The 12,028-nt window shown below is 53.6% G+C and overlaps 1 protein-coding gene across 1 annotated transcript; it reads left to right on the top strand.

The window, feature by feature from the left end:
* The first annotated feature begins 239 nt into the window (after positions 1-239).
* CCR9 (C-C motif chemokine receptor 9) lies at positions 240-10,409 on the top strand. The gene is made up of 2 exons (XM_045857293.1): positions 240-287; positions 8,963-10,409. The coding sequence occupies exons 1-2, from the start codon at positions 267-269 to the stop codon at positions 10,043-10,045; spliced, it is 1,104 nt and encodes a 367-aa protein (XP_045713249.1). The 5' UTR covers positions 240-266; the 3' UTR covers positions 10,046-10,409.
* Positions 10,410-12,028: the final 1,619 nt, after the last annotated feature.

The raw sequence follows: 12,028 nt of genomic DNA, 5'->3' as shown, positions 1-12,028 counted from the left end.
AGGCCGGGAGGCTAAAGCCCCAGAGGGCTCTCAGGGGAGAGGATTCTCTCGTTTCTGTGCCGACGACCAGGCTGGTTCCGAAATCTGGACGGTTTGGCTTGACGTCCGCACACCGTGGACTCCAACCCTTGCTTGAGGTTTGCGCTGTCGTGAGAAAAACAGATCTAACATCTCACCTGCATCTTTAGGTGTTTATTGCGGTTCGTTGATGAGTCCTCTTTTCTCTTTTTCCCTCTTTCTAGAAGCAAGCTTGTATCTGGCCCACCATGACACCCACGGAGTTCATGGTGAGTACAGCCGCGCTCCCCGGGCTACCGGGAGCGCACTCCCGTCTCTCCTCTGTGGGGGTGTGGGGCACAGTCCGTTGTGGGGGAGGGGCTTCTCTGCCAGGCTTCCTGGGGTAGGATCTCTGCTGAGCAGCGCCCCATAGAGGCGGCCGACCGCCAGTGCAGAGGGGCTCTGCCAACAGGAAGGGCCAGAAGCCCTCCCAGTATGTTGTGGAGACAGAGGAAGACGCTCTGTTCGATTTTATTGATAGGTAAGGGTTTTTATGACCTTTCACTAGGGTGGGCTTCATGCCACGTGTCTCTTCTGAAACGCAGACAAAAGAGGGCAAGGGCGGATCCCCTGACTTTGTTTTCACAGGAGCCCCCCCGGTAGGCATGCTGATTGTCATTTCTCCCACAGCATAGTAGGGGTTTTCAGAAAACCACACAGTGGGGCGTACATCTCAGAAAGGGACAAGGAAGCTAACAAAAGCCAGGAAGTCCTTACCCAGGGACTCCCTTATGACCTGACAGCCAAATGCGATCAATGACAGAATCATATTAAATTCCCATGCTTTTGTTGTATTCATAAACACCTTGCAAAGACCTCTGAGGCCTTTCTCAGAGGGCAAGTCTGGGTCTTCACAGGCAGATATTTGAAATCAGGCCTTTGTAGTGGAGCTGACAAACCGACGCCACAGAGGACGGTAGGTTTCCATGGTCTTCGCGGCGCTGCGGTTCAGTCGCTGACGTCAGGTGGGCCGTTTATGGTATGCTAGTGACGCTTAGCGCTGTGTATGTGTCACCATGTGTTTGTGACAACAGCAAGAGGTGATTAATCTGGACCTGGTGAAGGGGTGGGGTGTGTCTCTGTTTTTCCGGCCAGAATTAGACCCTCCGGTTTCTCCTCTCGTTAGAGTTGGCCCGTCACCCCGATGCAGCGGGACCAGAGCTAAGGGTGGGGGGGTGGCTGCTTTGGGGACTGTCATTCGGTTTTCCCATCCGGGATCTTGGAAAATATCCAAATCCGGCAAGTCAGCCTCGGACGGGAAGAAAATGCACCCCAACGTGACCTGGTGTGGCCAGCACCACCCAGGTAGGGGATGGACGGGACGGCTGCGGCCCCAACGCCCAGGTTCATCGGGGAGCCGCCGTGATGGCCTTGCGGCCACTCTCCCGAGGAGGCCCGGCACCTTGGTCACTGCCCAGGACACCGCGGTCCTTCCTGCTCACAGGAGAGACAGAGCCCCTTTACAGATGTGGGAGCTGAAGCTGAGATAGTAGACTGAGGGCTCAAGGTCTCACGGAGGATTGGAGGGGGACCCCTGCGGGGAGCACCCTCCACTGCCCTGGGCCGCTCCCTGTGGGCGGAGGTCAAGTCTCCCTGCTTGGGTGTCTGTCTCCCCCGGGTGTGGGGACAGCATGCCTGGACCATGGGGGACAGAGCCTCGAAGGACACTGTCTTTGCCTTCCATCCAATCTGCTCCCCCCGCCCCCCCAGGAGGCGCTGAGGGGCCTGGAGTCAGTCGGTGGAGGGTTTCCAGAGAAAATGCGTCAGCAGGGGAGGCCTTGGCAAGCTCTGGAGGCCTCTTCCCCTGCACAGCCCTTGTCGCTGGGGCGGAGGGGAGGAGGGCACATCTGCGGGGGAGGTGGAGAGCTGGGCCTGCGGTGAATGCCTTGTGGGGGGGGACACAGGCGGGCCAACCTCTTGACCTTCCTGTGTAAGGAGGTTGGTCCCTGGCCCAAGGCCGGTCTGTGCTGCTTTCAGCCAAGCTCGCCACAAGGCAGCCTGTGGTGCTAGGCAGATGGCGGCGGGGTGGGGGTGGGGCGCTCCCTGTCTCGGTGGCTCAGATTTGTCCTGGTCGTTTTCACATCAGAATGTGGAGAGCAAGGCTTTGGGTGGTGGGGGGGATTAAAAGCGCCCCAGCTTGGGGCTGGGGGAGCTGGGGGCTGCCTCTGGCCTTGACACCCCCCCCACTCCCAGCGGCTAAGGATTGGGGGCAGAACCTGCCATTTCTCCCGTCTGTCTCCTCCTCTCTGAGACGAAGGGGTCAGGCCCAGTAGTCTCTAAGATCTCAAAATCAACCCTAAACCTGCCGGGGTCCCGAAGGGTTTTTCTAGAATAGAAACAGAAACGCACAGGAGAAGAGGGCAGCCCCACCGCTGAGTGCTGGGTGCCCCCTGAGAACGCCGCACGCGCTCTCGCGTTCACGGAGATGGACGACTGTCATGCCCTCTCTCTTCTTGATCGAAATGCTAAAATTCACCTGAAACAAATGATACAAATCCCTGAATGAGCAGCTCCTTCGGAGTAACCCAACTGTCCCCAAAGACCCACGTCCGCGCTGTGCAGCTGCTGCCAGGGCCCCCCCCCACCCGCCTCGCCCCGCCCCGCCCCGCCCAGCTGCGTGCGGGCCTGGCTTTGGAGCTGCGGAAGTTTCTGATGTCTCGCTCCATTCTCACTTCCATCATCAAGTTGGACAGTGTTCTCCGGGAATCGTTTCCTTGCCTGCATGTGGACGGTGCCCAGGAAACACCTGTTGAACGAGTGAACAGACTCCATTCCTCGCTGCCCGTGAATGGGACACGAAGAGCCAACGCTTCTCCAGCCTGGGACGGCCCGCCCCTTTCTCAGTCCCGCCGTCACCCAACCGCCGTGCGGGTCTGCGCCCCTGGCGCGCTCACCAATCACCTCTCCTCGCGGCGGAAGCATCCCAAACTGGCTCGGACTTCAGCTCATTGGCACAGCAGGCTGCAAGAGAAGTCTAGCTTCAGTAAACACCGCGCTTTTTCAGGAGGGTCTGAGAACGACGTCGTTTGCTAAGAAATACAGGAAGAGAAACCTTTGGTAAGAGTATTGGTAGACATTTTAATAAGATGCGAAAGAGAGCTGGTCAAGCCCTTCAACAAGCAGGGCTGGGACGTTTACTGCGAATAAGCCCTTTCTAACACTACCCCCGCCCATAACCTCGTGTCTCATAACTAATGTAGGCATTTCACAAATATACATACATCAGAATAGGGAAAAAAAAAGAACATAAACTAAAACGGGGTCAGAAGAAGTTGACAGAATAGGTGGAAAAGATCAAGAGGAGTTAGAGTTGGTGTTTGCAGCCTGAAGCTGTGCTGTGCGCTGAGGTGGCCACAAGCCACGTGGGACGGTGGGGCCCTTGAAATGTGGCCGATCCAACCGAGATGGCCTGTGAGTGTAAAACATACTCAGGCCAAAAACAGTTCCCCCCACAGGAAGTAAAATCCCTCAATAGATTTCAGATTGCTGACATAATGCAATGGTAATATTTTAGGTACACCCGTTTTCCATAAAACGCATTGAAATGAAATCCCCCCGTTTCTTTTTACTTTAATGTGGCTTCTAGACAATGCAAACTTGACCTGTGGTTTGTCTCATGTTTTCATCGTACAGCGCCGGCCTCAAAGATCCTGTACGGTTACTATAACTGGGCTACGAGTTTGGCTGAGCTTCCCACTTAAAAGAGAATCCCGATCAGTCATAAAATTCCTGTTTCATGAGAATAAAAACCCTCCTGTGTTCTTCAGGAGCGATGAAGCCTTTCTTCACTGATCTTTTGTGTTTCAGTGCCCAGTCAATGTCTAGAGTAGATCTCAGTGAGTAGGATGCAGAGATACACTAACAAGCCCCTTGAGGACCACCCCCCTCTCAGTGGAGACAGTCAGTTACATGGGGAGCTCCCTTAATGCAGACTGGGAATAAAGTTAGAGCAGCCGGGGGGGAGTCATTCTAGAAGGTTCTGCCATGTGCTCTTGGATGGAATGCGGGGTAAAAAATGTGTGGATTTCAAGCGTTTCCACAAATCCTCTCTCAAGATCCTTGTCTGACTGACCCAGGCTTTGAGAGCAGCCTCTGTGGGCAGCTTCTCCAGAACAGTGGCTCTAACCCACGACTCCAAACAGGGAGGATGGAGTAGTGACTTCACTCAGAATTCCTCATGGGGGCCCGGAGCCCCTCGTTGAAAGAGGGGCCTGCCCCTGCCTGGAAGCCTCAGGATAAAATACACGCACGACTGTGCTCAGCACTGGGTCTGGCATGCTTCAGTGATAATGAATCAATGTGTTCGTAAATACTGACACGGACTTGTTATGAGGATTTTCAAAGCATCTTGTGTCTATGATCCAAAGGATATCCACCCATCTGGAATGTATACAGCCGTCAGTGTAGTCCTGAGACAGCAAGATGCCTTTGTTCAGCCTGGGTTGTGAATGATCGTTGTTACACTCATAAAGATGACCAAAGCTTTGAACTTGGAAGGATAATGTAGGCTTACCTTCACAACAAATATGGTCATGACAAAATGTATACATATCCAGGGGTGTGTGTGTATGTGTGTGTGTGTGTGAACTGAATCACTTTTAAAATATACCTGAGCAATTGAATCAGGAATTTGGAAGATAAAGAAGCAGAGAACACCCAATCGGGACAGAAAGAAGAAAAAATTTTAAAAAAAATGAAGATAGTTTAAGGGGCCTCTGGAACAATATCAAGTGTACCAACATTCACATCACAGGGGTACCAGGAGGAGGAGGAGGAGAGAGAGAGCAAAGAATTGAAAACCTACTTAAAGTAATAATGACAGAAAATTCTCTAAGCTGGTGAAGGAAACAGACATACAAGTCCAGAAGCATAGAGAGTCTCAAACAAGGTGAACCCAAAGAGGTCCACATCAAGACACATCATAATTAAAATGGGAAAGATTAAAAACAAAGAGAATCTTAAAGGCAGCAAGAGAAAAGCAGTTAGTTACCTACAAGGGAGCTCCCGTAAGACTCTCAGCTGATTATTCAACAAAATTTTTGCAGGCCAGAAGAGATTGGCACAAAATATTCAAAGTGATGAAAGCAAGGACCTACAACCAAGGCTACTCTACCCAGCAAAGCTGTCACTTAGAATCATAGAAAAGATAAAGAGCTTCCCAGACAAGAAAGAGGTAAAGAAGTTCATTACCACCAAGACAGCAGTGCAAGAGATGTTGAAGAAACAGAAGAAGAAGAAGGAGGAGGAGGAGAAAAAGGAGGAGAAGGAATGAAATGGCAACAAATACATATCTTTCAACAATTACTTCAAGTGTAAATTGGTTACATGTTCCAATCAAAACACATTCAGTGACTGACTAGATAACAGAAAAGACCCCCCTATGTGCGGCTACAAGAGACACGCCTTAGAATGAAAGACACACGCGGACTGAAAGGAAGGGGATGGGAAAGGATATCCCATGAAAATGTAAGGAAACAGAAAAAGCTGGAGTAGTAAATACTTGTACCAGACAAAATAGACTTCAAAACAAAGAAAGACCCACTCCTGGGTATTTATCCAAAGTAACCTAAAACACTAATTTGAAAAGAAGATACATGCGTTATGTTCCTTGCGGCATTATTCACAAGAGCCAAGGTCGGGAAGCAACCTAGGTGTCCGTTGGGAGATGGAGGGGCTGAGAAGGAGCGGTGCCCATATACAACGGTATGTGACTCAGCCACAGAGAAGAAGGAGGCCTCGCCATCTGCCACAGCATGGATGGACCGGGAGAGCACTGTGCGTGCCGAGTGACGTAAGTCAGACGGAGAAAGACAAATGCCACGTGACTTTGCTTATATGTGGAATCTAAAAAAGAAAATGAACAAACACAACAGAAGCAAACTCGTAGGTACAGAAACCACTTTGATGGCTGCCAGATGGGGGGGTGTTGGGGAGCAGGGTGACAAGGGGGAGGGATTGAGAATTGCAAACTGCTAGTTACAGAACAGTCACAGGGATGTAACGTGCAGCACAGGGAATATAGTCAGTAATATCGCAGTAACTGTGTGGTGTCGGATGGGTACTAGGCTTACCCGAGTGACCACTTGGTGAGTCATGTAAACCTCTGATCACTGCATTACACACGTGGAACTAATCTAATATTGTATGTCAACTGTAATTGAGAAATAAAAAATTATTAAAGAAAAAAAGGCACCCCGGGAGTCCCTGACTCCATGTAGTTTTGTGCCCAAGCACTGGGCCTCCAACCCTCACCCAGGAAGGAAACACATGCGTTGTGCGTGTTGTGCTTCGAGTGGGATGCAGGCGCCTGGCTCCAGGACTCATCTTGGGGAGTGGCGGTCACAGGCCCCTCGCTGGGCAGTGGAGAATGCAGGGTCCCCCGGGACACCGGGACTGCTGGAGGTCCCCCCTGCAAAACCCCCTGGGCTGCATCTGGGGGTGGGGGGGGCTGTGTGCCGCCCTGCCTCCCAGCATCAGCTCGGGTTCCTATGGGAGTCTGTTTGACCCAAGGAGTGTAAAAACAAAACAAAAAAAAAGCCCTCTCTGAAAGCAGTTTCATGCTTCATCATGGGGACTCACCACGGACACCTGTCACTTGCGTGGTTTTACTGCCTTTCCTCCAAAATGTCATCCTCCCCAAATCTTCACTCAAATATGTGTCACCCACGAGACTGGCTTTCCAGACAGCAAGGGAAATGGTTGCTTGTAGACCAAGGACGGATCAGTCGGGCCTGGGGACAAAGCACGTGGGAAAAGGGGGCAGGCGGTACCCTCAGCCCCTCCCACGGTGGGCGGACCCTTCCTGGCTGCCCGCCCCGCTGAGCCGTCTCCAGGATTCATCTCCCAGGGTCCCCCTCTTTGCACTGGGACTTTGTCTTGGTCACACACCGGAGGTAGAGTCAGGACTAGACTCCCTATTTTCCTAGGTGTAGTCCAAGTTACCGTGGGTGTCCTCCCTGGGTCACCTGGTACTCTCCACCAGCCAGGGCCCTAACAGAGTGGACATGCCCCTTCTGCTCTCGGTGCGGACTTCCGAACCCAGGAGACAACAGCCTCCTGACACCTCCTGCCCTTTATGCGCCAACGTGGTGTGTCCTGATATCTTAAAGAGCACGAGTCAAACACGCACACGGGTTCCGTGCTCCAGTAAGTTTAGGGAGCACTGTTCTGCAAAATCCCCGGATCTGAAGGACTTTGCAGGAACTACTTGATTCAGTTCTTAACGTTATAGTTCAGTTATAACGTGCAGTTATAATAAATCAAGTTCTGCAAGACTTTTCACAGCCTTTCATGTGCTCGTGAGTATCGTGAAGTTCAAAGAAAGTGCTGTAGTGTACAGAGATTCTCCACCATTTAACCATCAGCATTCCACCCAAGGACAGTTTGGGAAATGCTGGCCGGAGTTATTAGAAATAGACAGAAATTACAGTGTGTCTAGACAGGGAGACCGTGGTTAACAGGAGGCTGGCAGAGGATATTTTATTATTTCACTGAGTAGTTAAATATGTAGTCTAAGTATTTATACTTAAATATTTAATATTTAAAACAAAATAAAAACCTATGGTGGGTTTGAGGTTACTTCTGGTCCCAATGCGTCCAGGCGAACTGAACAACCGTCGTATTTGCCTGAGGTGAGATGAAGGTGGAGAGGCAATTTGGCAAGGGGTGTGCCTTGGGGCGAGGCAGCCAGAGCTGCGGTTCCGGCTCCCAGTGGAACGTGGGAGCCTCGCTGGGAGTCCCGGGGGTGCCGGTGGGAAGTGAGAGTGTCTGAGGTTCTGGCAGATGCGGGGTGCGTCCCTCCTCCATCCCCGCGGCTCTTCCTCCCCCTTTCCTCCAGATGCAAGGGCTTGCATCTCAGGGCTTTGATCACCGGCCCTTATTCCCACTTCCCTTAGCAGGTGTTCTGGGCTGGCCCTGGGCCAGGAACCCGCCGAAACCGTAACGAGGTCGTGTGTGTGCACATTCCCATGAGTTGTGTGCATATGTGTGAGTGTGCACTGTGGAGGCTCAACGGTATGTGCATATATGTGTATGTGTGAGTGTGTGTGTGTGTGTACCTATGTGCATGTGAGCATGAGTGGAGGCACACTTGTGCATATGTGAGTGTATGTGCAAACCTGTGCATGATTGTGTGTGCATGTGTGTGTGTGTGTGTGTGTGTGTGCCTAGGACGGCCAGCTTCACAGGCATCTGCCCTGCCCAGTTGCATGGGGCCGTGTACTTAGAAGCACCACTTGCTTGATTTAATGCTCTGCTGTCTTGGGATTCTTAACAGATTTTCAGCAAGAGACCCTGAAAATTCTATAGCTTGTCCTGGTGCTGGTGTATGTGCATGTATGTGAGGGTGTATAAACGCGTGTGCACGGTGTGTGTGGAGGCTTCTGGAGCAGAGGACCCACAGCGTTCTGGAGACTCAGAGGGGGCTGGACCCGGAAAAGTTGAAGAGCCTCTGGGGACCTGCTGGGGAGGACGGGACAGAGAGGAGGAGGGACAATCAGAATCGTTCACAGAGGTTGATGAGTCTGTGCCCATTAGTGGTCCGGGGGGACCCATCCCCAACACAGCACCTGTCACGTGTCCCATGATGGCTCGCTCCTTGCATGCACCATCCACAGGCAGGTAGTTCCCTGGGGGTGGGAACCACGTCAGACTCACCCAGCACCGTATCTTCAGCACGGACAGAGGGTATGACGTATTGTAGCTGCTCCATAAACATCTGTTGAATAAATGAATCTGTTACGACCCAAGCAGACGCTCTCAGAACTCCTGCTTCCTGCACACACATTTCTTTCGTCTCATCACAGACTTCTGGGACTGGAAAGGTCGAGTGGTCCGTGCCTCTGCCGGCGGACAGAACCTCCGAAATGTTGTCCTTGACCTGGTGCTGTCTTGTGTCTCCTTGCAGAGCCTCGTCCCCAATATGTCTGCTGACTACATCTATGACCCCATGGACGACGACTATGTGACCTTAAACTTCACAAACTTCTTCTGTAAGAAAAACAACGTCAGGCAGTTTGCAAGCCACTTCCTCCCACCCTTGTACTGGCTCGTGTTCCTCGTGGGCACCCTGGGCAACAGCCTGGTCATCCTCGTCTACTGGTACTGCACGAGGGTGAAGACCATGACGGACATGTTCCTGCTGAACCTGGCCATCGCCGACCTCCTCTTCCTCCTCACTCTTCCCTTCTGGGCCATCGCCGCCGCTGACCAGTGGAAATTCCAGACCTTCATGTGCAAAGTGGTCAACAGCATGTACAAGATGAACTTCTACAGCTGCGTGCTGCTGATCATGTGCATCAGCGTGGACAGGTACATCGCCATCGCTCAGGCCACGAGAGCGCAGACCTGGCGGCAGAAAAGGCTTCTGTACAGCAAGGTGGTGTGCGTCACCGTCTGGGTGATGGCGGTCGCCCTCTGCACCCCAGAGATCCTGTACAGCCAGACCAAGGAGGAGTCCGGCATCACCCTCTGCACCATGGTGTACCCTCACGACAAGAGTGCCAGGGTGAAGTCGGTGGTCTTGACCCTGAAGGTGATCCTGGGGTTCTTCCTCCCCTTCGTGGTCATGGCCTGCTGCTACACCCTCATCATCCACACTCTCATCCACGCCAAGAAGTCGTCCAAGCACAAGGCCCTGAAGGTGACCGTCACCGTCCTCACGGTCTTCTTCGTGTCCCAGCTCCCCTACAACAGCGTCCTGCTGGTGCAGACCGCCAACATCCACACCAAGTTCATCTGGGACTGCACCATATCCAACCGCATCGACATCTGCCTCCAGGTCTGCCAGACCATCGCCTTTTTCCACAGCTGCCTGAACCCCGTGCTCTACGTCTTTGTGGGGGAGCGGTTCCGCCGGGACCTCATGAGAACCCTGAAGAACCTGGGCTGCCTCAGCCAGGCGCAGTGGACCTCCTTCACGAGAAAGGAGGGCAGCCTGAAGCTGTCCTCCATGGTGCTGGAGACGACCTCGGGGCCCCTCTCCCTCTGAGGGGCCTTCTCTCTGAGGGGGCTCGTCCTTTGGGGAGTAGAATGATCAATACGTGTGCGGCTCCCCGCCCATGGCCCCCAGTGGGGCCAGAGGGACACCAAAGAAGGAAAAGGAAGCGAGAAAGAGAAAACTCCAAAAAAATGAATCGGAAAATGATTCCTTTGAGTCAGAACTTGCCGAGACAGGGTTTTCAGAACGGACTGGCCATCCCAGGAGGCTCCGACTGGCGCCCAGTGGCGACGCCTGCAGTTTTCAAAGGCGAACGAACCGGCAGGCGGTGGGGGCAGACCACCCCAGCCGCCCCTGGCCCGCGGCGGCGGCGGCGGCGGCCGAGATTCTCCGCGCATGCGCATGGCCGCGGTTTCGGTCCCAAGCCCTCCCCTTCCAAAGGAAACACAGAAGCAGTGGCCGCTGTACATAGTCCCCGAGAGCCCAGGGGTTCCCCAAAACTTCCAACTTCGGGGAGTTTCTGCCCTGGTTTTGAGGCCGATTCCTATGCCAGGTCTTACAGAGCCTTAACCTAGAATCTTCCCGAACACTCTCAGATCTGATTGCCCTCTGGCCCCCTTGACTTGTTCTGGGCCGGGGGCGGGGGACGGGGGGAGGGTCCCCGTTCCTCTTTGGAGACTCTGTGCAGGACGGGCCAGTGAGTCCCCGGGGAACTGACCCTATCAGCCCGGCACGTGGAGTCGGCCGACTTCCACCCCACTTCCAACTCCTGCTGGGGGCTCTGTGGTGCCACGCCGGCCTGCAGGCTTGACGTGGGCGAGCATGCCACTTGTCCACCAGTGTCGTGGGAGTGGTCTCCTCAGCCTGCGCAGGGACCCCGGGAACCTGAGTTTGCAGGACCAGCCTGGCTTGGCTGTGGGCTCGCCCTGCCAAGTGGCCTTTGTGAAGACCCGGTCCGCTCCCTGTGAACTCGGCCCCACCCATCCGCCCCCCGGTGGCTGAGGCTGCTGGGAGGGCGCTCACCTCCACGCTTCTCCTCTGGCTGCACATCGCTGGCGGGTCCTCCGGCTTTCAGCCTAGACATGAGGCTGAAAACAAAGTCATGTAATTCTTCTTTTTCCCCTTTTTGTTCTTTATGTTTTTCTTTAAGCTCGTCGGCAAATGCATTACATTTCATATATTAGAAAAGTGCTTAACACTTTTTAGGTGTATATTTTCATTGCAGTTGACATATGATATTATAATAGTTTTAGGTATACTAGAAAATAATTTTTTAACGTCCATTAAAAATATCTGTTACCAGTCACTGTCTTCCCCCTGTATCTACATTTCAAATGCGCATTACAGCTCAAACGGCCACGTGAAGAGCGTGGGGAGGAGGAGACTGGGATAAGGAAGTAAAATCTCCAGGACACCTGGAAGCCGCCTTGGCTGGCCCCCTCTCCTTGGGTCACACTCACTCCCCAGTGGCTCCCAGTGAGTCCAGTGCCGTGTCCCAGGTAAACCACCGGATCCACCGCGAGTCTAGAGGGTGCGTCTGATTTCCCCATGTGCTGCAAACCGCTGCGGCTCCAGCCCCGGGGCCAGGCCTTCCAAAGGGACACAGAGGCGTTGGCCACCACCGCCTTCTCCTCCGTCGCCTGCCCGCTCTAAACCGCGTGTTAGTGAGACAGGGAGCAGAAAGCGGGCAGCCACGAGGGAGAGCAAGAGGGGGCACAACCCATCGCTACCCCATCCCATGGCGGGGGGGCAGCTGGTGGCAAATACGCACCTTGGCCCAGCACGTCCACCTGGGCTCCGGTCTGACAAACACGGTCAAGGGGAGAGGACGCACCCAAGGCCAGTCCACGCACAGAGCCGTCTGTGTGGCCACGGTTTCTAGAAGACCCGGATGTCGTCCGAGAAACCTGGAAGACTAGGAATAAGCACAGGCCGGATCGGAAGGACACTGCGCAGTTAGGCAGAAAGAACGCAACCGAGTCTGGCTTCTCCATTCCATGCCCTCTGGTGCTGTGGTTCTGGTGCTGTGTGTCA

The sequence above is a fragment of the Phyllostomus hastatus genome, unplaced genomic scaffold, assembly GCF_019186645.2.
Source record: "Phyllostomus hastatus isolate PE091 unplaced genomic scaffold, TTU_PhHast_1.1 phas_scaffold_129, whole genome shotgun sequence".
NCBI classification, from domain to species: Eukaryota; Metazoa; Chordata; class Mammalia; order Chiroptera; family Phyllostomidae; genus Phyllostomus; species Phyllostomus hastatus.
This window is presented reverse-complemented; position numbering and strand designations above follow the sequence as displayed.